Source organism: Hydra vulgaris, chromosome 09 (assembly GCF_038396675.1).
Source record: "Hydra vulgaris chromosome 09, alternate assembly HydraT2T_AEP".
Lineage (NCBI taxonomy): Eukaryota > Metazoa > Cnidaria > Hydrozoa > Anthoathecata > Hydridae > Hydra > Hydra vulgaris.
Genome location: NC_088928.1, coordinates 50,045,227 through 50,068,439, shown reverse-complemented (window position 1 = coordinate 50,068,439; position 23,213 = coordinate 50,045,227). Strand labels below are relative to the sequence as shown.

Sequence of the window (23,213 nt, the reverse complement as noted above, 5' to 3'; positions counted from 1 at the left end):
AAACTTTCAAATATTTAAACTAAAAAGGTAGAAGTGGTAAAAAAAATTGGTAACTATTATGTGATACTCAAATTCCTCATAAATTATCTTATCTATCATCAGTTATAAATCAACTATTTTGCTTTTATATCTAATCAATACTGAATCATGATTGGTGGAAAATCACTACTGAATCATGATTGGTGAAAAATTACTACTGAATCATGATTGGTGGAAAATATGAAACTGATTAAACCAAATAAAATATAAAATTATTATTGCCAAATTTTATGACTGATTTTTTTTTTCACATTAACATATATTTACTTAAATAATCAAAAAAAATTTTCTTTTCTTTTTAAGACTCTTTATAATTCAGCAAATCTAGTTTAATGGACAGCATTTTAGGCCTTCTCAGGAAAAGTGTGTGGTTGCACGCCTTACACGAGCATACACACAGCATTTTGTTTTGACAACTTGGCTAAGTCACTTAGCATGTTTTGATATTTTGCGTGTTTTAAAAAATGCAATGAAAAAACTAAACTTAAGACAAAATTAAAAGGAAACAAACCATAAACTGAAAAAACTAAACTGAAGACCAAGTTAAAAGTAAATGAACTATAAACTGAAAAGAGAATCAAAATCTTAATAAAACAATCAAAAGATAAACTAGTAAAAATAAAAACATAAAATTAAAATATTTTATTTTAATTTAGAAGTGTTTTAAATAACAGCTCAAACCTAATAAATAACTTAATTTAGAAGCATCTCAATTAATAGTTTTCAAGTTTATAACTTTTTCTAATATCACTACAACAGCGCTTGATGATGATTATATAATATATAAGTGAAGCTGTGACATTGATTGTACAATGTTGGATGAAGGTTCAAATCCTTTTAACAGATACTTTTTTTTTATGTTTTATTTGTTTAGTAGACATTGGAAAACATCCAAGTTTCCAATATTTATATAATCAAGTTTCAACTAATTAAGCTTCCAAGTTTAATTATATGAAACTTAATTAAATGACTTTTAAACTTTGATCTTTTCTAAACTTCATTAAGTGAAACACTTTTAAATTAAAATACAATTTTTTTATTTATTTTATCATTCATTAAGATTTTTAGTTTAGTTTCATATTTCTTTTTAGTCTTTATTTCTCTTTTCAATTTATGGTTTGTTTATTTTTAATTTTTTGTTTAAGTTTACATTTGTCTATTCAGCGCATTTTTTTAATGCGCTGAATTTTCTAACTTACAAAGACCATGGCCAAGTTGTCAAAACAAAATATTATATGAGTGGTTATATAAGAGGTGCATCAGCACACCTTACCTGAAAAGGCTTGGCCATTTAAGACACTGTAAAATAATTTTTAGTTTTAACAAGAAAACTATTTTTCAAACCTGAATAGAATATGTTGATATTTCTTTTTTTGATTTTTCTAGCTCTTCTTCCATTTCAGAGACTTGTTCTTGTAATCTTTTCGATTCATTTTCTGATGAAAAACTTCCTGAAACATAAAAGTACCCTGAACATAATTATTTGACAACTGCTATTTTTTACCAAACAAAAAATTCTAATGAATACAAAGAAAAAAATAAAGAAAAACATTGCCATATCAGTGAAGCAGTCAGTGAATAATTTCTTGAAAAAATTTTTGTTTTTATTAGCGTTAACAGATTATATAATAAAATATAGAAAAATAGCAAACCAATGTAACTTATGAAATTTGAGAGTAACATTAGAAAATATATTTATTTATTACTTAATGTTAAACTTTTAAAAAGAATATTTTATTATAAATTTATTATAAAATAAAGGTAAAATATTTGCAAAAAGGTAGTTTGAAAATATTTAAATATAAACATTGGATTGTTAGTCATTATGGTCTTTTACAAAAGAAAAAAAAAACAAATTGCTTATCTTTGAAAATAAATTGGTTATCTTTGAAAATACATAGAATTGATTCTATAATAATACTAATTTTAAATAGAGAAAAGTTTTGATATTTTTTCTTAATAATTGTTTTATATTTCAAATTTTTTTTTGGCTTAACTTGTGATTCAAAAATTCAATAAATAAGAAAAGGACTAGTGCAACCAGTTTTAATCATTTTCACTCTTACACAAATTTAATTCCTAAAATAAAACAAAACTTACGTTTAGGCATAATTACCACAGGACAAGTTGAGCTCTAAAATATATTTTCTAATCTTAATTAAATTAAAACAATTGTACCACGAAAACAGTATTGAAATTAAATTATTTACTAAAAATTAAATTATTCAATTATTTATTTAATGAATTTATGCATAAATTTAACCAATTATTTATTAAATAATCGATTAATGCAAAAATTTAATAAAATTATTTATTATTTTAACTTACATTTTGGTAATACCAGTAGAATAACATATGATTAATAACTAGGATGAACCACACTGAAAACTTTTCAATGCTAACTGAATCAAAGTATGTCATCAACATAGTCGATTCCTGGTTTAAAAAGTACAAAAGTTATTTAAAATATTTCTTCAAATAATAAAAAAATAATAAAATTGAAATTTAACTAATATAGGTGTTTATGGCACCGTGGAAATTTGTTTTTCTTAATAAAACTTTTTTTTAGAATTTATAAAAAAAAACTTGGCTAAACTTTTTTCCTTTTATTTCAAATATTACACGTTTTCTTTTTCCTTAAATCTATTTGAAATAAATAAATTTTGTTATAAACTTATGAATCTCACTATTTGACATTTTGCATCTGTGTCAAAACAATGATAGTTTGATATCAGATTAACAAGTATAAAATTTTACAAATATATTTTTTATTACCTAAACACAATTTACTACTATTAAATTGAGCGTTTCTTAAAGTTAAAACTATTCAATATTTAATAATTAAGTTAATTATTTTACCAAAAAAATAAGTAATCTGAATAATTTTATTTCTAAATCTAAATATTTAAATCTAATTAAAAAAAAAATTAACTTAAATTAATTTAAAAAAAATAAAGAACATTGTTAACAAATTACCTCAGATTTTCCAATAATAATCAATAGGAAGCCAAAAGAATATTGTAAAAAAAGCCTGCAAATAAACTTTATGCAACTAAATACATAAGCAAATACATTGTATATGAAACCATTTATTGCATAAGTTAAAGTTTTTATACGTGACGATATTGAAATTACAACGACTTCCTCTTTAACTTTTAAATCTTCACATGCTTTTAGTGTTGGATGCTTATCGCAAAGGGTTTTTAGTATATCATCATCACTGGTAGATCTTTTATCTTTTGTAGTTTTTAGTATATCACTATCAAGCATAGAATCTTTTTCTTTTGTAGTTTTTTCATAAGAATGCTTGTTGCGAATATCTGCATAACAAAATTTATTTAAAAAAAAAATAATATAACAAAATAACATAACAAAACTTAATTCAAAATTTATATAAAATAAAAATTAAGACAAATCGTAAAAGTTTTAAAACTATTTAAATAATATTGAGTTTTTAAATGTTCATTTAAATGGATTTATGAAAAAATGCCAATGGACATGACTATATTTCATTGACATTTCATTTATTATCTGTTTGAAAATTTGATAATTTTCATTAGCTAATGAAGTAAACCATAAAAATAATTCATGACCTTGCATTTCTAAAATACCTTAACAACAAATTAAAAAAAAAATTTTTTTGTTTTGTTTTTTGTTTTAATGTTTTCTAAATCAAATCTATAATTTATAGTAAATTATATATTATTAAAAATATGCGGTAGTGGTGTGGTGGTAGAGCACTCGCTTCATAAGTAAGAAGTTCCGAGTTCGATTCCCACCACGTCCCTGGTAGTACTGCTACCAGGGGCGTGGTGGGAATCAAGTCAACTTGTTTCTCCACAAAGCGGCCTTGTTTGTCAAGGTTTGCATTTCGGAGTTATAGATTTGAAAGAGGGTTATAACCATAAGTAACCTCATCTATAGTGGTTTTCTCGGCCTTGGAGAGGGAATTACAAAAAAAAGAAAAAAATTAATTATATTAGCAACAGCAAAAAATTAATAAAAGTTTAAAATCACCTTTGTACAAATTTTATAAAGAAAACACATTAACAAAGGTATATCTGTAGTAAACCACTTACAAAAGGTTTGTTTAGATCAATAGACTTTTATTAACGCTTTAAAAAAGAAGCCTCAAATTCTAAAAATGTTTATTCACAAAGTGAAGAGTTTGCAAAAGAAAGATTGAAAAAAAGTTTAATCATAGCAACAAAAACAATTGGGGAATTTTAAGGAATATGAAGAAGGCAACTTTGTGCTTTAAACGTACAAAAAAATTAAACAAATCTTTTGTTGGTAAATATAATTGATCTTTTTATAAATTTGTAGTTTTTATAACTTTATTTTGAAAATAATTATATTAGTTAAGAATAAGCTGTTACAATTTTTATTTGACATATGCTGACACAACCATGAAAAAAATGTTGTTAGACATAAATGATTCCAATTAGTTCATAAAATCAATCAGAATTTAGCTCTTTAATTTATATTTTTTTAACTACAGCTATAGTTTGTCACCTTCCAGTTTTTGGTTTAAATTCAATATGCAATATTATCTCATAAAATTTTGTCCAAGCGTGTAGGCTGGATTAACTACATTTAAACTCTAAATTACTAGGGTCTAAACTCAAAACATTCATCAAGTTGCTCTTGATTATTGAAGGCAAACAAAATCTTGGACAACACTGTGTCAATTTTGCCATATTTGACAAAATTGCTAAAAAAAACTTAAACAAAAACAAAAAACTATGTTACAGTTGACTCTTGATATCTCGAACTTTCAGAGGATAAGGAAAAAGTTTGAGATATTGAGAGAATTTTACCTCAAACAAGTGTGCAAGGGACTGGAAATATAGTTCAAGGTACACAAAACTTCGAGATATTGGGTAGTCAAGTTGATAAAATAAAGCAGGGGCCGAGTTTGTGATCGGGGCTGTATAAACAATTATACATCCTAAAGCATATTTTTATAATTCACAATTCATGTTATATTTTGTATATATATGCATATATAAACATCATTATGATCAACATGATCATCATAATCATCATTACCATCGTCATTGTCATCATCATCATCATCATCATCATCATCATCATCATCATCATCATCATCATCATCATCATCATCATCATCATCATCATCATCATCAACAACATCATCATCATCATCATCATCATCATCATCATCATCATCATCATCATCATCATCATCATCATCATCATCATCATCATCATCATCATCATCATCATCATCATCATTATCATCATCATAATCATCACTATCATCATCATTATCATCATCATAATCATCACTATCATCATCATCATCATCATCATCATCATCATCATCATCATCATCATCATCATTATCATCATCATAATCATCACTATCATCATCATCATCATCATCATCATCATCATCATCATCATCATCATCATCATCATCATCATCATCATCATCATCATCAACAACATCATCATCATCATCACCATCATCATCATCATCATCATCATCATCATCATCATCATCATCATCATCATCATCATCATCATCATTATCATCATCATAATCATCACTATCATCATCATTATCATCATCATAATCATCACTATCATCATCATCATCATCATCATCATCATCATCATCATCATCATCATCATCATCATTATCATCATCATAATCATCACTATCATCATCATCATCATCATCATCATCATCATCATCATCATCATCATCATCATCATCATCATCATCATCATCATCATCATCATCATCATCATCATCATCATTATCGCCATCATCATCAGGCTTTAGCTTTTCTCTTTTATGCTGTTTTTCTAATACAAACAATCTAGAGCATTTTCTTTCTTAAACTAACGGGTGATGCGGAAGTTATCGGAGAAATCCTAATTTCATTATTTGAGCATAATAATTAGTTTTTGTGGTTTTATGCGTAGGCATAGACGTTCTATAAAATATAAACTTTATTATTTGAAACACAATTATTTAAAATGAGGTTAAATGCAGCTGAACGAGAATCTTTTCGAAAGCGACTAAAAATGTTTTTTGTAAATAAACTTAATATTAAAAAAAAAAAAAATTGTAAATCATTTTGAAAAGGAAGGATTTGCTCGAAGTACAATATATGATAACCTAAAAAGACTTGAAACTGTTCAATCGTTTTCTGATAGAAAGTAACCTGGTCGTCCGACATCCTGGACTAGAGAAAAGAAAGCCGAATTAACAAGACTTGTCAACAATCGAAAAGGGGTCAGTCAGAGAAAAATAGGTATTAAATTTGGTGTAAATCAATTGACAATTGGTCGTCAGTTAAAAAAAATGAATATTAAATATAGAAAACGTGAAAAGACTCCAAAATACACTATAGAACAATAAATAAAGGCAAAGAAAAGAAGCAGGAAACTAGTTAACCAACTCTATAACAAAAAATCGCTTCTAGTCATCGATGACAAAAAATACTTTTGTTTTGCAGGGGACAACATGCCTGGAAATTCTGGATACTACATAAACAACAAAAAGACATGCCCAGAAAGTGTTTGTTTTATAGAAAAAGAGAAATTTCCTAAAAAATTATTAATGTGGATAGCCATATCTGACCGTGGTATTTCCGAGCCATTGTTTTGCACTTCCAAGGCTGTTGTGATCAATTCATCAATCTATATTAATGAATGTTTAGAAAAATGACTTCTTCCATTTATTCACAAGTATCATGGAGACTTTAACTATTTATTTTGGCCAGATTTAGCAAGTTCTCATTATCCTAAAGAGTCTCTAAATTGGATGGACCAGTATGTCTATTATGTTGATAAAGAATCCAATCCCCCAAATGTGCCTCAAGCATGACCAATTGAAAATTTTTGGGGACATTTGGCACAGAAAGTTTACGAGGGAGATTGGCAAGCTTCAACAGAGCAAGTTTTGATTGATCGCATTAAACTAAAACTACAAGAAATTGATTTAAACTTTTTAAAGTCGCATATGAAAGGCGTAAAAGCAAAATTGAGATCAATTGCAGATGGTGGTGTTTTTTCATATAAAAAATAATATATTTTTAATAAAAGATATATGTTTTATTTAAAAAAATACAATAGTAGTTTGTTTTTTTATTTATAAATAAGTTATTGACGTTTTTATTTTGTCTCTCTACATGCTGATACCTAAATCACCTTAATCTTCTCTAACAAACATTGTCCAATAAGACGCTTTTTTCTAATCTGTCTAAGACTATGCTGCCTTTTCTTGTCGTGTTAGAGCCACACCACACATTCATTTGATCATCTTCTATATTGGCAAATACTACACCATATAAATACTAAAGTTTATATACATATGAAAGGATATTGTTTGCTAGCATCTAAATAAATAGTAAAAATATATGTTTATACCCATAATATATAAGCATAAAGCTATTATTCCTTCTAGAATAAAAGCTTGGAAGCTTCTATTCCTTCTCTTCAATATTAAGTCAAGCCTCATTCTACTCCGCATTTTTTACCATCTTGAGCAGTTGCTTTATTAAACAGTAATCATTTTTTTGATCTTTTTTACACGAACATCTCTCTTATAAATAAATGTCCTTTTATTATTCCAAGAAGCCAATGTAAAAAGGTCCTGTCTGATGTTAAGCTCTGTTATGCTAAGTTTACTAAACCTTGTTTCTTATCTTAGATGTTAGGATCTAGAGACTTTTGGTATGTCTTCAACAGTGACATTAACTAAAGTAAGTCTAACATTCTCTAATTCATGGGTCTGACTTCTTCTCAGAATAAGGCAGAGTTTTTTTCAAAAAAATCTTACTCTAATTCAACTCTTGAACCTAATACCCACACTCTTCCTGCCAGTTAAACAGATTAACCTATTGTTAAACATTAAAATCACTATGGCTTCTAATGATAAAGTTATTTTTCAATTGAGCACTTTTACAGTTTGTGCTCCAGACAAGATTTTCATCAGTCTTAAAAATGCGTTCTCCAGAATTCTCTTCAATTTTTGCTAAATTTTTAAAAAGTGCTAAATAAGTGGTTCCAATTTTTCAAAACTCTAGAAAACACTTTGACCTCTCCAACTATCCTACGATTAGTCTTTACTCTGTTATTAGTTTTTTTATATAAAGTTTTTGAGATTATTAAATTATTTATTTCTAACTGCAAAATTAAAATTATCCTTGAAGGCCTACACTCTTCTTTATTTCAAGTAACTTAAAGGGTCCCAAAAAGTTCGATCTTTGCTCTTGTAATGTTTCTTATCTACATTAACAATCTTCATGAAAATTTTACATCTAAAGTACCTCTATTAGCTAAGGACTCAACTTTATACTCTTGCCTTGACAAAAAATCCTCACTTTTAGATTGCATAGAAAAAGTGCCAGTTTTTAATCTGATCTCTCTCCTGTAACAGCCTAAGGCTTGCAGTGGCTTGTGGATTTAAATTTTTTAAGGCAACAAAACTCATTTATTTACTGCAAAAAATTATTTCAATATTGTTGGCATTCCTATATTAACTCTCACACAAAGTCTAAAAGCACATTGTAGATGTAGTTAGACCTGCTTTATCTGCCAAGCTTGAACCACTCTACAAATGTTGTAAGGTTGCATTCTTTCTTTTTTCTACAAATATTATCATGGTCAATGTTCAAACAAGCTATCATCACTATTATGATAAACCAAAACTCATTCTTATTTAGCTTCTTATTCAACAAGTTGCATCCTTTTACTGTATCTGCCCCTTCATGCTATAAAATTTTTTATTAATTCAGTTTTTTTGTCCTTGCACATCAAAAAAGCCTTTTAACTCTTCCCCATCTTTGTGTTTTCGTTTTTAATACATCCTGCAACTTTTAAAATCTTCAGTTAACCATTTTTTAGTATTTTAACATGTCCTCTACTTAAAGTAACTCATAACTTAGTGGTTGGTTAATCTACTTAAAGTAACTCATAATAGTGGTTGGTTGCTATCTTATTGAATGTTAATTAGAGTTTAAAAATATATAAATATATGCCAGTATGTAATAAATAGTAAATGTAAATTTAAAATTATAATACAAAAAGTATTATAAATTTTTTTCTAGTCCCGGCTATCAACCCCTGCTAAATCTTATAATTTAGCCGGGGCCGGGTTTGCAAAAAGTCTCATTTTTAGCCAGGACAGGGGCCCTTACTAATGGCAAACCAAGCCAAATTTTTATTATTTAGAAATAAAATCCACATTGTTGCAGAAAAACTTTTCTGAAATATTTTCAGAACAGAGTTTTTTTGAAACTTTTTTTATAAAAGTTTTCTTAAAAACGATTTTATCTTTGGAAATCAGTAATACTTTCTTAAAAGAAGTCGTATAGTTTATTTTATATTTTATACTGCATCAAAAATTACTTATATCTAACAATTGTACTAAATAATTTTTTGCAATGAAGTTAAGTTCAAGTATTAGTTATTAACTGTAGTCATCTTAATGATTATATTATGTCATCAGAAGAATGGTGTTATTTGGGTGTTAAAAAAGCAATATTATTATTTGGGTATAATAGATATGTTGGGTGTTTAGGTTTCATGGATATGTATCTATTTTGGTGTTATTGGAGTGTTCAGTGTTACTATATAAGATTTTTAATTTGGATCTCCTCTTCTAAACTAATTCTGAATTGTGGAAAGTTGAAATTAGTTTAATTAGAAGACATCTTTATAAACAAAAAAGATTCAAATTGTAAAAAGTTGTGTCATTCAGGTTATTATTTTATTTAAATAACAATAAATTTTTGTTGTTGCCGAAAAAAGTACGACGAATGGTAGAAATTATTGAAAAAAAAGAACATAAACTTAAAAGAACAAGCTGTTTATCTTTCTAAGATAGTCACTGAAAAACGCTATCCATCAGTTGTTTGTCCTGGGTGCAATATAAACCATAATAAACTCAAAAAGAAACTTGCCCAGTGATGATGGGGAGCTAAAGTAGCCATGGTATATCTAATAATTTTTAACTTTTTCTTTTTTTTATTTGTTTACTTTAACAAGGTTGAATGGTATACTATTTTGAGAAGTAATTGCAGTGTCAGTCTCACTCTTCAAAATGAGATAATTTACCTAAAACTGAATCAAGTAAACATTTTTTACGCTATACATTTCTTGCGCCTATTTATACTCATAACTGTAAATCCATTAGTGTGGTGGTGTAAATCCATTAGTTTGGTGGTGTAATCCATCAGTGTGGTGGCTAAAGTAATGGCTAATATAATATTACACTAGTATTTTTATTTTATAATTCACCTAAATTCCCCAAGACCATGAAGGCCACTACAGCCGAGTAGGCTACTTTAGTTGTGGTTACAATCCTCTCTCAACTCTATAAGTCTGAAACCCGAATTGCTGCTCAGAGAAACAAGTTGATTGTGGTACTACCAGGGACGTGGTGGGGATCAAACTCAAAACTTCTTGCTTATGAGGCGAGCACTCTACGACTACACCACTACCACATTTGTAAAAGGTTCTTTTCAAGCTGTGCAGATAAAAAAAAATTTTTTGGCACAATTGTAAATAATTTTTTTCATTTGTCCAGATTTTAAAAATTCACTTCTCTAAACCTTCAGGACAAATACTCTTTTTTTTTTTTTTTTGAGCACGACAAAATATAACTTGGCAGTCTCTTTGGTCCATAGTGCATAACTTTTCATAGATATTTTCCATAATATTTTTGAATATTACTTTCATAAAATGTCACATATTTTTCAAATAAACTAAAAGATATACAGAAGAACATAAAAGATTTATTTAATTGCGTTATAGTACCTTTCAATCTATATTTGGATTTTTCATGATCTATGCTTGCTTTATCTTCATGGTCATTCCCCTCTTTAATATAAACCTGATGTACTAAAAATATATGCATATATATATATATATATATATATATATATATATATATATATATATATATATATATATATATATATATATATATATATATATATATATATATATATATATATATATATATTTAAACAACTTTAAAAAGTATTCTACACAAGAGTGCTCAATGTTCTTAAAAGAACAGAGCAATTATATATTAGTAGAAAATCACTTAACAAAAATTTTTTCCATTTAACACTGTGTTTCATCAACAAACATTTCTGATGAATCTTTGTTGATGAAACACAGTGTTAAATAGAAAAAATTTTTGTTAAGTGATTTTCTACTAATATATATATATATATATATATATATATATATATATATATATATATATATATATATATATATTTATATATAATACAACATATATATTATATATTTTTTATTATATTTTAATTATATATATATACAAAATATATACATGTATGTATATATATGCATAAATATATATTTATATACATATATATATTTATATACACACACACACATATATATATATATATATATATATATATATATATATATATATATATATATATATATATATATATATATATATATATATACACATACATAAGGGGCGTATTAAGTGATTGCAAATTAAAAATTTTGTAAAAGTTTCTGGTCTTCAAACTTTGTTTTTCTTGAAAACCATTTTTGCGTGTTTTTTTTCGGACCATTCGTAACAGTTTGACAAATTGTTGATTTTAGAAGTTCATGTTTGTAAACGTTTCTGAAATTTTGTAATTTTTCTAGATTCAATTAAATTTTGGGATTTATTTTGATTATAGTTTAGTTATGTTTATAAATTATGTTTATAAATTAAAATATGTAAATTATAAAAATTTTGTGTTAAGATAAATATATATATATATATATATAATAGATAACATTTTTCTTGTCTTTTTTATTATAGATTCTTTAACAATTATTTATATTATTACTTATGTAATTTATTATGAATAAAAAGGATATGACATTAAAAAAAAAGTTGTGGTTTAAAATTCTCCGAATATAAAAAATAACAATTGCTACTTTGCCAAACCATATACGCGTATATTTTATTTGTAATGACTTTTATATTTTTACAACTTTAAAGTGCATTTCAATGACAGTTTTAAGTATAAAATATAATTCAATAATAAACTCAATCAATACGAATTCTTACAAAAAAAAAAAATAGCAAAATAAGTTTATACATCGGAGTTATCACTATCACTTTCTCATTTTAAATCTGATATTGTTAATAGAGAAAAATCGATACAATTTGCATCGGCAGATTTTTTTTTATTTTTCCAGATAGCAATGAGGAGCAGCAGATAGCCTTCTTATTCTATCTTTATACCATGCATCCAAAGCAGGGTTTGGGTCCAATTTCTCAATGATGCATATTTCTTCGCCTATTCGTAAAATAGATTCAAGACGATCACAAGTTTGTTTCTCTAATCCAATTTTACTCTGTTAACGCTGGAAAACATATGTTCGACTTTAGCATTTGTAAATGGACAAAGAAAAACCAACTCAAATACATCTAACACATTTTTGCATTCAGCAACAATTATATCTGATGTAAATATTTTTTTCCACGTTTTCAAATAATATTCACCTAACAAATTTTTTAACATTGGAAATATATAACTTTTTAAAACACTCCACTCAATAAAAATTTCATCAGTTTCACACCCTCTATTTTTTAGGAGGTCTTTAAAAGAAACCACTTCTGCTATTTTTATAACCAAATGTAATCACAGGGTTCATTGGCCAACAAGAAATGTCCAAAAGAAAAACTAAAATACACAATAAAGGAGATACCTTAATATCTTTGAAACATAAATTTATACTAGTTGTTAAACTATTTATTATATCATTATAAATGTGTTGCACCGATGCATTAGTTTTATTAAAATTTTCTAAAGGATTGTTTTGGTAAATAAAATTGCCATCTTTTTCGACTATACTTTCAATTAATTTTTTGTATTTTGTTAAAATAGTTTGCTCTGTTGAAATATTGCCTACCGAACTATTCATAAGAAATTTAACTTTTTCCATTTTCCAATTAAATTGCTGCACCCTGCGGACAGCTTTTGCTAGATCATGTAAATCTTGCTAGATGGCAACACTCAAGTGTCTCAAAGGTGCAAGAACATCTAGATAAACAAATAAATGCATTACATGAGATGAGTTTTTCCAAACTTTTAAAAACCTCTTTAATTCGGCTTTTTTCGAAAGCTAAGAATCTGTTTGGCCGAGATACTTTATATGAGAAATATATGCACCATAACTATCTAAAGCTATTTTCATTGCACTCCACTTATGATCCAGCCAACAAATACTGTATGATTTTTCTGGTTTAGGAACAGATTTTTCTCAAGCTTCTGATAAAAGTTTCAATTCTTTTTTTCATTCCAATTATTATTTATTCAAATATATACTTTTAATGATTATTATTAATATTTTTAATTATATTGTACTTACTTGTGTAAGTATACAACAGGCCCCTATGCCCATGGCCGTAGAGAGGGGTCAGGGGACCATGTTGTCATCAGGGGGTATATTGTTCCGGGGCCCAGCTATGTTGAAGAGCCCGTAAGAAAAAAGAGGGAGCAATAAAAAAACAAAAACAATTTGAGCCGATTCGGCATTATGTGTGTTTTCAGCCAAAGTAGGACCCACAAAAAATTTTCTGCAAGCCCTACCTTACCAGAAGGGCCTGTCTTGGCTCTCTAAAGTCCTATCCATGCCCCCCCCACTTTTTGAGCAACCATGGCCACCTGTTGCCCATATGTAATTTTATTTATAGAATAATTTTTTTTTGTTTGGAGTATTTATCTTTTATTCTTAGCTGATTTTGGAAGCTAAAGTTAAATGTTGCTAACTGAGTCGGATTCTAAAAGTAAGAAAAACAGGTGACGCATTTAAAAAATAATTGCCTGAACACGTTATTTTGTCTATATTATTTATAAAAATAATTACCTGAAGACGTTGGAATGTTTTAATTGAAGAAATTTCTTAAAAACAGAGCCATTTCTAGGCTGCCCTCATGGCCCCCTTAATCCAGTTGGAGGCAGCAAAATAAGGGACTCTTTTTCAAATTTTAGAGAGCCCTTTACTAAATAAAAGAATCTTTTTTTTTTAGTAATACCTAATAATCCAAGGTTATTAAAATTTTGGGGCCATAATGACAGGTTTGAGGGAGTGCTCTGCCTCCTATGCTACGGCACTGATTAAAAGAAGACGGATGTTTTGAAGGAAAATTTTCTTTATATTTCTATAAAAAAAAAGTTTTAACATAAAATAATTTTTTTTTTCGAAACATTACTATATTTTATTATAGAAAGGAATATAAAATTAGAGATTGCAATCTAACTAAGCTTTTCCACTCTTATTTGTCAAGTTTCACGTTTCTAAAAAAATGTGCCTAAATTTTAAAATCAACCAATGAAAATTATAATAGAGTTTAAGTTGACGCACCACTAGTATCAATGTTTTTTGACCGCTAGTATCAATGTATATTTGTAAACACTTTAGACGTTCGTAGTGTGATGAAGTTGGTGGTTTGATGTAGCTTTGATCATCAAACCTACGTACATAAATATCAACTACATCAAAGTTTGATGTAGTTAATATTTAATGTACTTTATTGAACTCATTTATATTTCCTTAAATTTTTGTCATTAAGTATTTGAGTCCTGTATTTGCTTTTTCATTTGTATTATGTATTTGTATTTACCTAGATATGTAAATACAAATACATAATACAGTGGTTAATCTAACTAGATTAATGGCTGTTTCATAAAAGTAATATTTTAAACATGTAAGTTATGATAGTCTTGATGAAATTAGTTATAATTGATTTTTAAGGTTTATAAAAACCGAGTTCATGGTTTTTTAAGAAACTAAAAATTTAAAGACCAGAATTTTTTACAGAATTTTCAATTCGTGATCACTTAATTCGCCCCTTTATATATATATATATATATATATATATATATATATATATATATATATATATATATATATATATATATATATATATATATATATATATATATATATATATAAAATTAATATATAATAAAAAATACATATTTATAATATATGTACTTTTTATCTCCATTATATATATGTTATATTATATACAAATTTATATTTATATGTATATATATATATATATATATATATATATATACATATATATATATATATAAAATTAATATATAATAAAAAATACATATATATAATATATGTATTTTTTATCTCCATTATATATATATGTTATATTATATACAAATTTATATATATATATATGTATATATATATATGTGTGTGTGCATATATATAAATAAATATATATATATATATATATAAATATATATATATATATAAATATATATATATATATGCATATATATGTGTGTGTATATATATATAAATATATATATATATAAAAATATATATATATATGCATATATATGTGTGTGTATATATATATCTTAATATATATAAAGGGCAATGTGTGTGTGTTTGTTTGTTCTCTATAGAAATCCAAACCGCCGGACCGATCTCAATGAAATTTGGCATGGGGGTAGTCCTCGAGGGGCAGAAGGTTCTTAGCTGGGTTATGACCCCGTACCCCAATCCCTGGGGTCAAGGGGGACCAAATATGGGCCCCCCTGACCCCGGGGTCAGGGGGACCATTTTTTGGGCCCATTTTTGGGCCCATTTTTGTGTACAGATATCAGGTAAGCCAGTTTAAATATTGGCCCGGGCAACGCCGGGTAACTCCAGCTAAGTATATATAAAGGGCAATGTGTGTTTGTGTGTGTGTGTGTTTGTTTGTTTGTTCTCTATAGAAATCCAAACCGCCGGACCGATCTCAATGAAATTTGGCATGGGGGTAGTCCTCGAGGGGGAGAAGGTTCTTAGCTGGGTTTTGACCCCGTATCCCGATCTCCGGGGTCAAGGGGGCCCAAAAATAGGCCCCCCTGACCCCGAGGTCAGGGGGGACCATTTTTGGGGCCCATTTTTATGTACAGATATCAGGTAAGCCAGTTTAAATATTGGCCTGGGCAACGCCGGGTAACTCCAGCTAGTAAATATATATATCAGGCCTTGTTAAGAAGCGTTACGCATCTCGCATTTTGCTTGCAAAAAGGCGATTTGCCTACGCGTTCAGCAGTTTTGCGCTACGCAAAAACTTATATCTTTTAGAATATTTAAATTACCTTTTGATTGTCGTTAACGTGACGTTTATTCAGAAGAAATAAAGTCGTAAGTAAAAGCATTTAACCGCAATTGTAAACTTATAGATTTTTTGTTAAAGAAACAGTTTGTTAAATAATTTTTTTGTTGTTGTTAAAAATTAGTTAAAAAAAATTAAGTGTTTTAAGTTTTATCTTAAGGAATTAAATATATAAATTTCTTTCAAATATAAAATTTATTTTTAGTCATAATAGTTTAAAAAATGCACGATTTATTTTGATGTAAATATTTTATTAATAAGATATTTTGTTTATTGTTAATTCAATAACGTAAAGTTTTAATGACATTCGTTTAATTAATGAAAATAAATTATGATCACGAATATTTTATCGGTAACTGATAAACAAAAAAAACTCTTTCTTGTTTAAAAACATTATTAAAATGAGTTCACAAATTAAATAAGAAAAAATTTATTAACAGTTAATAAAATAACCAAAAACCAACTGTAAAATCATAAGAAAATAAACAATTTTACGTTTTATGAAAAAATATTTTTTTCAAAATAAAATTTAGTTCATATTTGAAAAAAATAATAAAAATGATTTTTTAAATAAGAACTTAGATTTTATTTGTTACTTTTGTAATAGTGAGAAAAAAACAAACTGTTTGTATGATTTTTAACGCGTTAATAAAGTAGCTTTAATTACAATGCGGTACTTGAAAAGACGCGAGTGACGCAATATAACTTCTAACGATGCAAAATATATTTGATGAGTTGAGTTACTCAGAAATGCATTACGCGTTTTCGCTACGCAGCGAAATCTCGTAACAAGGCCTGATATATATAAATATATATATATATATATATATATATAAATATATATATATATATATAAATATATATGTGTATGTATATATATATAAATATATATATATATAAATATATATATATAAATATATATATATATAATATATATATATATATATATTTATATATATATATACATATATATATATATATATGTATGTATATATACACACACCCATAGATATCATATATACATACATATTATACTATATATAAATATATATACTATATATAAAAATATATATATTATTAATAAATTTATTTTATAGAAAATGAAACATTAATTCATAAAATATGAAAACAAAAATAAAAATTAAAAATGCTTACTATTGCTACTTGTTTCTGTTAAAGATTCTTGAATATTGTGCATTGAATCTGTTAAAGATTCTTGAATATTGTGCATTGAATCTTGATTAGTTGATAATGAAAGTTTTTCCTTTAATGAAATTTGTTGCATTTGAGTTTCTGTTAAATTATTTTTTTGTGGAATTTCTGTAAACCTCTCTGCTGAGATAAGTGTAGAAATTTGAGTTGAGGAAAAAGATAATCCAGTTGTGGATTTTGAAAATAAAACCTGATTTGGCACATTCAGTGAATCAGACAGAATTGTATAAAATCGTTTATCTAAGAGTTTATCACTAGATAAAGTGTTTTCATTAGGTTGTGAAATTTTTCTTTCACTTATATCAATTTCAGTGAAAGCTATTCTTGAGTCTTTTATAGTTTGCTCAATAGAGAAAGAAGATGAGAGAGATGGAAGTAAACTGGGTATATTATCAATAGAATCTTCAAAAATTGGTGTATAAATTTCTGTATTTGTGGATGGTTCAAAAATGGATCCTTCATCATTTGAAGAAAAGCTTAAGTCATCAACTACTTTATCTTTAGTATTATCAGAACTAGTACCAGTCAAATATTGAATAAAATTGTCAAAAAAACCACCAGAAGAAACTTCTTCTTTCTTTATTTCATCTATAGCCTGATTATCTTTATCAGAATCTTTATATTCCTCTTTGTTTTTGTTTAGATCAATAAATTCTCCACCAGATGGAGGTTGGATTAACTTTTTCTTGTCGTCAAGTTCACTCAAATGATTATTTTCATGTTGGGAAAAAATCTCAGTAACTTTGTCATCTAATATGTTTAATTGTTCATTTGTATTTATGGGTATGACAACTTTACTATTTATTTCTTCACTTATAACTTTGAGAGGATCAAAATCAGCTGCATGCATACTTTTCTCCTCTACATAGTTGATATTTTCAATATTAGCTGTGTTAATTTTATTTATTTCAGAGCTACTTTTATTAGACTCTGTCGTGCCATTGGCAAGAACAATCAAACTTGGAGTTTCCTCATTCATAATATTTTGGTTTTGACCAGTAGGATGACCATACAAATAACCTGAAGATATCAAAGTATGAACTCCTTCTTGTATAGAATCAACTACTTTGTTGCTTGTATCAACAGCTTTGTTAATAGCCTCAATAGCTATGTTAGGAATATTTTCTTCTAAAGCTTTTTTAATGTTAATAATATTGGCACCTGATACTTGATTTTCATTAGCTTGAAAACCAGAAGTATGTACAACATCATCTGAAGGTAAAGCCACTGATGGATTGGCATTACTCTCAATAGGTTCATTGGTTGGATATTTGTTAAGGTTATGATTTGTATTAAATTCAATATCAGCAATCTGAACATGTTGATGACTACCAAGATGATTCTGATGTCGGTTGTTTGCAACATTATCTCGATTACCTGGAACATGCTGTTGATCGATGTTGTCCCCAAGTTGGTTATCTGCACTATGACTATGTTCATGACCATGTTTGTCGTGCTGATGATTAGAATTATGGACCAAATGGTGATGATGATGCAATCCCTTCACTGCATCTTTGATAGAAAATTTCTTTCTTATTTTTTCTGTAGGTTTATGCTCTGCGTTATGTAAATTAATATTTACAACTTCATTTATTCGTTCATCATTAAAATCATTTGAGACTTGGTCTTTTAAATCATCTTTTATTTGGTTTATTGACAAAGCTATATTATCATCTGTAAAAATTTTATTATTTTCCTCAACTGATATATCAGTTTTGTTATCATTTTCGTTATTATCATTAATCATATGAGAAGAACTATGGTCAAAAACATTGTAAACATGCTTATTTACTACAGAATCATCATTCAATATAACAATTTCTTCCTTGTATTCCGGTGATTTTTCATCTTTATTTTTTAAATCATCTTTATTTACTACAGAATCATCATTCAATATAACAATTTCTTCCTTGTTTTGTAGTGATTTTTCATTTTTATTTTCAAATTCATTTTTATCTTGTTCAAATAATTTTTCGGCTTTTGTCTCATCTTTATTTAAACTTTCGCCAGTGTTATCTAAAAGACCACTTCCAGATAAAAGTAACATCACATTTGAGTCCCCTTTTCGTAAATCATTACGTAAGTTTGAAGTAATCAAGTTGTCAATCGTGGTAAGCATTTTTTGATCCAGCTTTTGTCCTTTAAAATAGGTGTTGATATATTCTTTAATTTGCATAACTCTAATATGTCGAAAACTTTGAGATTGAACTATTTTATTTGTTTTGGGATCAGGATCAAATATATTAGTGAGTGGAATTTGCAGATTATCTAAAAAATAAATTATAGTTACAATAATTATCATAAACTTAATTTATTTATTTACTGTTTTGAAGAATCATTACTAGTATTTAAATAATGTAAAATTTAGAAGACTTAATTTAATCGATATTAATACTAAAATAAAGAGTTATAAATGTAAAGAAAAAAAATTTGTTAACTGTTATATATATGTTATATAACTGTTATATAATACATAAGAAATTTGCAGAAAACCAAATTTCTTTATTTTACAGTGTTTCATCAATAAAAACACATTAGAAAGGCGCGTATGTGTGTATGTATGAATGTATGTATGTATGTATGTATGTATGTATGTATGTATGTATGTGTATATATATATATATATATATATATATATATATATATATATATATATATATATATATATATATATTTAAACAACTTTAAAATGTATTCTACACAATAGAGTGCTCAATGTTCTTAAAAGAACAGAGCAATTATATATTAGTAGAAAATCACTGTGTTTCATCAACAAAGATTCATCAGAAATGCATTTCTGATGAATCTTTGTTGATGAAACACAGTGTAAAATGGAAAAAAAATTTTGTTAAGTGATTTTCTATTTATATATATATATATATATATATATATATATATATATATATATATATATATATATATATATATATATATATATATTTAAAAAAAACCACCTGGTTAAAAGTTGTTGTTTTTTTTGGCCCATGGTTTCATGCTTTCACACATATAGATCTGTTTCAACAATGCCAATTTTTTTAAGCAATTTTTTACAATCACATATAGAATTGCTGATTTTTTATTGTGATACTACCACTAGGAGGATTTTAACCCTATATTCATTATTATGTCTAGAAATATGACTAAAGAGCCTTATCACTCCCAAAGTGTTCCAGCTCCTGTGTGGAAACTATATTAGGACACTGCTAATCTAAGCACAAAGAGGTAACAATTTTGTCAAAAAATCAGTTGTTAAAAGAACCCTTAGAATTAGGATAATTATAGCTTGGTCATTTGTTTTCATAATTTTAAAAGGTATTGGTTTTCATGTCTGCATTTAGAAATTAACTCAGATTTTTTGGTTAATAATTTTCTTTATTTGAATGGGTAGTAATTTCAAAGTTTTTTTTTGCAAACACAGCATTTTTCAGAAATATTATTTTAGACGCAGTTTTATAATAGACCAGTTTAACTTATAGGTAATGTATTTTTTTTTTTCTTTTTAAATTTTAAAATTTTAAATTTGTAGTAGCAGTATGAAAATCTGCAGCACATTTAAACAAGGGTTAAATAGTGCAGAGCATGTCAACAGTAGATGACACCATGTGGCTGTTTTGCTGACTAATTGTCTAAATTGTCAAGCAATATCTTGAACGACTTTATATCTTTGGCATTCCTTATCAGAATTAAATTGGTCTATTATAAAAAATGCACCTGCCTATAACAATATTTCCAAAAAATGTATGTAATGTTTACAAGAAAAATATAAAATTATTACTCATTTGGATCAAGAAAAATTATTAAACAAAAAATCTGAATTGCTAAATGCAGACATGAAAATAAGTACCTTTTTAAAAAATAATAAAAACAAATGACCAAACTAAAATTAGCTAAATTCTAAAGAATTCTTTTCACACTAAACTTTTTGAAAAATAATGTAGCTAATATGACTTCCTGGTTGCAAAATAACTACAGTTAAATAAAAATAAAATTAAATAAAAAATAATACAAAATAACTACAGTTATCAAAAAACTAATTATAACAATTCCCAACCTCCTGTGAAATACTTTTTCAATAATTTGAGTTTTCTGATATTTGGACACTCTTCTTGGTGAATTTACAGGAGGAAAAACAGGCTGTCATATAGAAAAGTAGATAAGTGTTTTTACTAATTTATTATTGTTCTGTTCTGTACCAATTATGAAACTATAATTAAGTAATTATTAGTTGATTAGTTAACAGTGTTTTTATTTCATGACCATAATTATGAGTGGTAAGTACTTTTCTTTTAAGATGTTGATATGATCAAATTGTGGATATGTAATTTTTTAATTGATCATAATGCGGGTATCTTACTTAAATCTATTTTATTTATTTTTTTTACTTTATTTATTTTTTAATTTATATGTATATGTTCATTAGACAAATATGAGTAAATGTATTAAAATACATAACACATGTAGTACAGATTAACATAAAGGTAAACTTATGAAAATTGGCAAGTATATATTATAAGACTAATTTTCATAATTCGCAAACTTCAGCAAATTTATAAAAAGTTTTGTCAAAATAACAACTTTTTTTTTGGTTCTTTGTGTAAGTTGAGACATTTTAAAATTCCTTTTTTTTTAAATTAACTAAAATTGAATATTGAAATTATTTTAAATATTTGAAAACAATCAAAAAGATTTTTTTTTTATCATTTGTAGTTTTTAGTTTTTATTGTGTATTTTATTTTTTTATAATTTGCATAATTTTGTAAAATTATCTTTTTATTGCTTTTACTTAAGCTAATAGTCTTCTTCTACTGGTACAATAGGTCTTTAATAAAAGTGATAAATTTAAAATCAACAAGGCTTTTTTCCTTAAGTTTTTGTTATAATTAGCTGCTTTATGGTGGTGTGTATGTTCTGTGATTAGTTTAAATTAAGATTAAAAAATCATTTTGTTATTTTGATTACATTTTCTTTCTGTTCTTCAAAAAAAATAAACATGGTATGATTACAAAGTAATTTTTTTATATTTGTTCAAAAGTTAAATTTCTGTTTTTTTGTTCTTTCTTGTGTAAAAAAACTTGTTTGGAATATTCTTTTGTTTAAAATTTTTTTTAAACTATTCTTAACAAGGCTGCAAAAAACCACTATGAGAGTTACTAGAAAACTAAGAGTAATGTTAAATAGTAAGGAAACAGCTTTTTAAAATTGGAACTAGAGAAGCCATCCAGCTGGCAGGAAAACAAGATTAAACACTTATTAAATATTTTAGAGAAAATTAAAGAGAATTATGACAAACACTTTTGTAAGAATATGACAGGAATAATGTTTGGACGATAAGGTTTAGAAGCGTTTAATTGAGAAATGACTTTAGCAACAGAAGCCAAAGTGAATTGGATGTCTAACAATGAGTTAACCTGTTCAATTGGAATGACAGAAAGCAGATTTGATAAAAATCAAGATTTAAATTATCGATATTTTTGATTTAAATTGTCAATCAAATAAATTCATTTTTGATTAAATATATTGAATAGGAAACCAATTTGCCTGTTTTCTAATTTCAAGTTTAATTTCAAGTCTAATTCCAACTCGTTTCTCCTTGCAGCTGCCTTGTTCGTCAAGGTTCGTGTTTCAGAGTTATAGGGTTGAGACAGGGTTATAACACAAACTAGTAGCCTCCTCGTCTGTAGTGGCCTTCTTGGCCTTGAGGAGGTGAATTAACACACACACACAAAAAAAAAAAAAGTAAGAATAGGAATAACTACAGTGTGTGTGTGTGTGTGTGTGTGTGTGTGTGTGTGTGTGT

At 26.6% G+C, this 23,213-nt stretch overlaps 1 protein-coding gene across 2 annotated transcripts in view; it reads right to left on the bottom strand.

Annotated features, from left to right (window-relative positions):
• Positions 1-23,213, bottom strand: part of LOC100203926 (reticulocyte-binding protein homolog 2b) — an 80,225-nt gene that overhangs the window by 28,145 nt on the left and 28,867 nt on the right. Inside the window, exons 6-11 of one of the 2 annotated variants that reach the window (XM_065805983.1) lie at positions 17,360-19,684; positions 10,840-10,923; positions 3,016-3,359; positions 2,368-2,475; positions 2,140-2,173; positions 1,384-1,490 (exon numbers count right to left, since the gene is read on the bottom strand). In XM_065805983.1, the coding sequence (XP_065662055.1) occupies positions 1,384-1,490; positions 2,140-2,173; positions 2,368-2,475; positions 3,016-3,359; positions 10,840-10,923; positions 17,360-19,684 (3,002 nt within the window). The remainder of the gene's footprint in view (positions 1-1,383; positions 1,491-2,139; positions 2,174-2,367; positions 2,476-3,015; positions 3,360-10,839; positions 10,924-17,359; positions 19,685-23,213) is intronic. The other variant, XM_065805984.1, reaches the window with a different exon arrangement.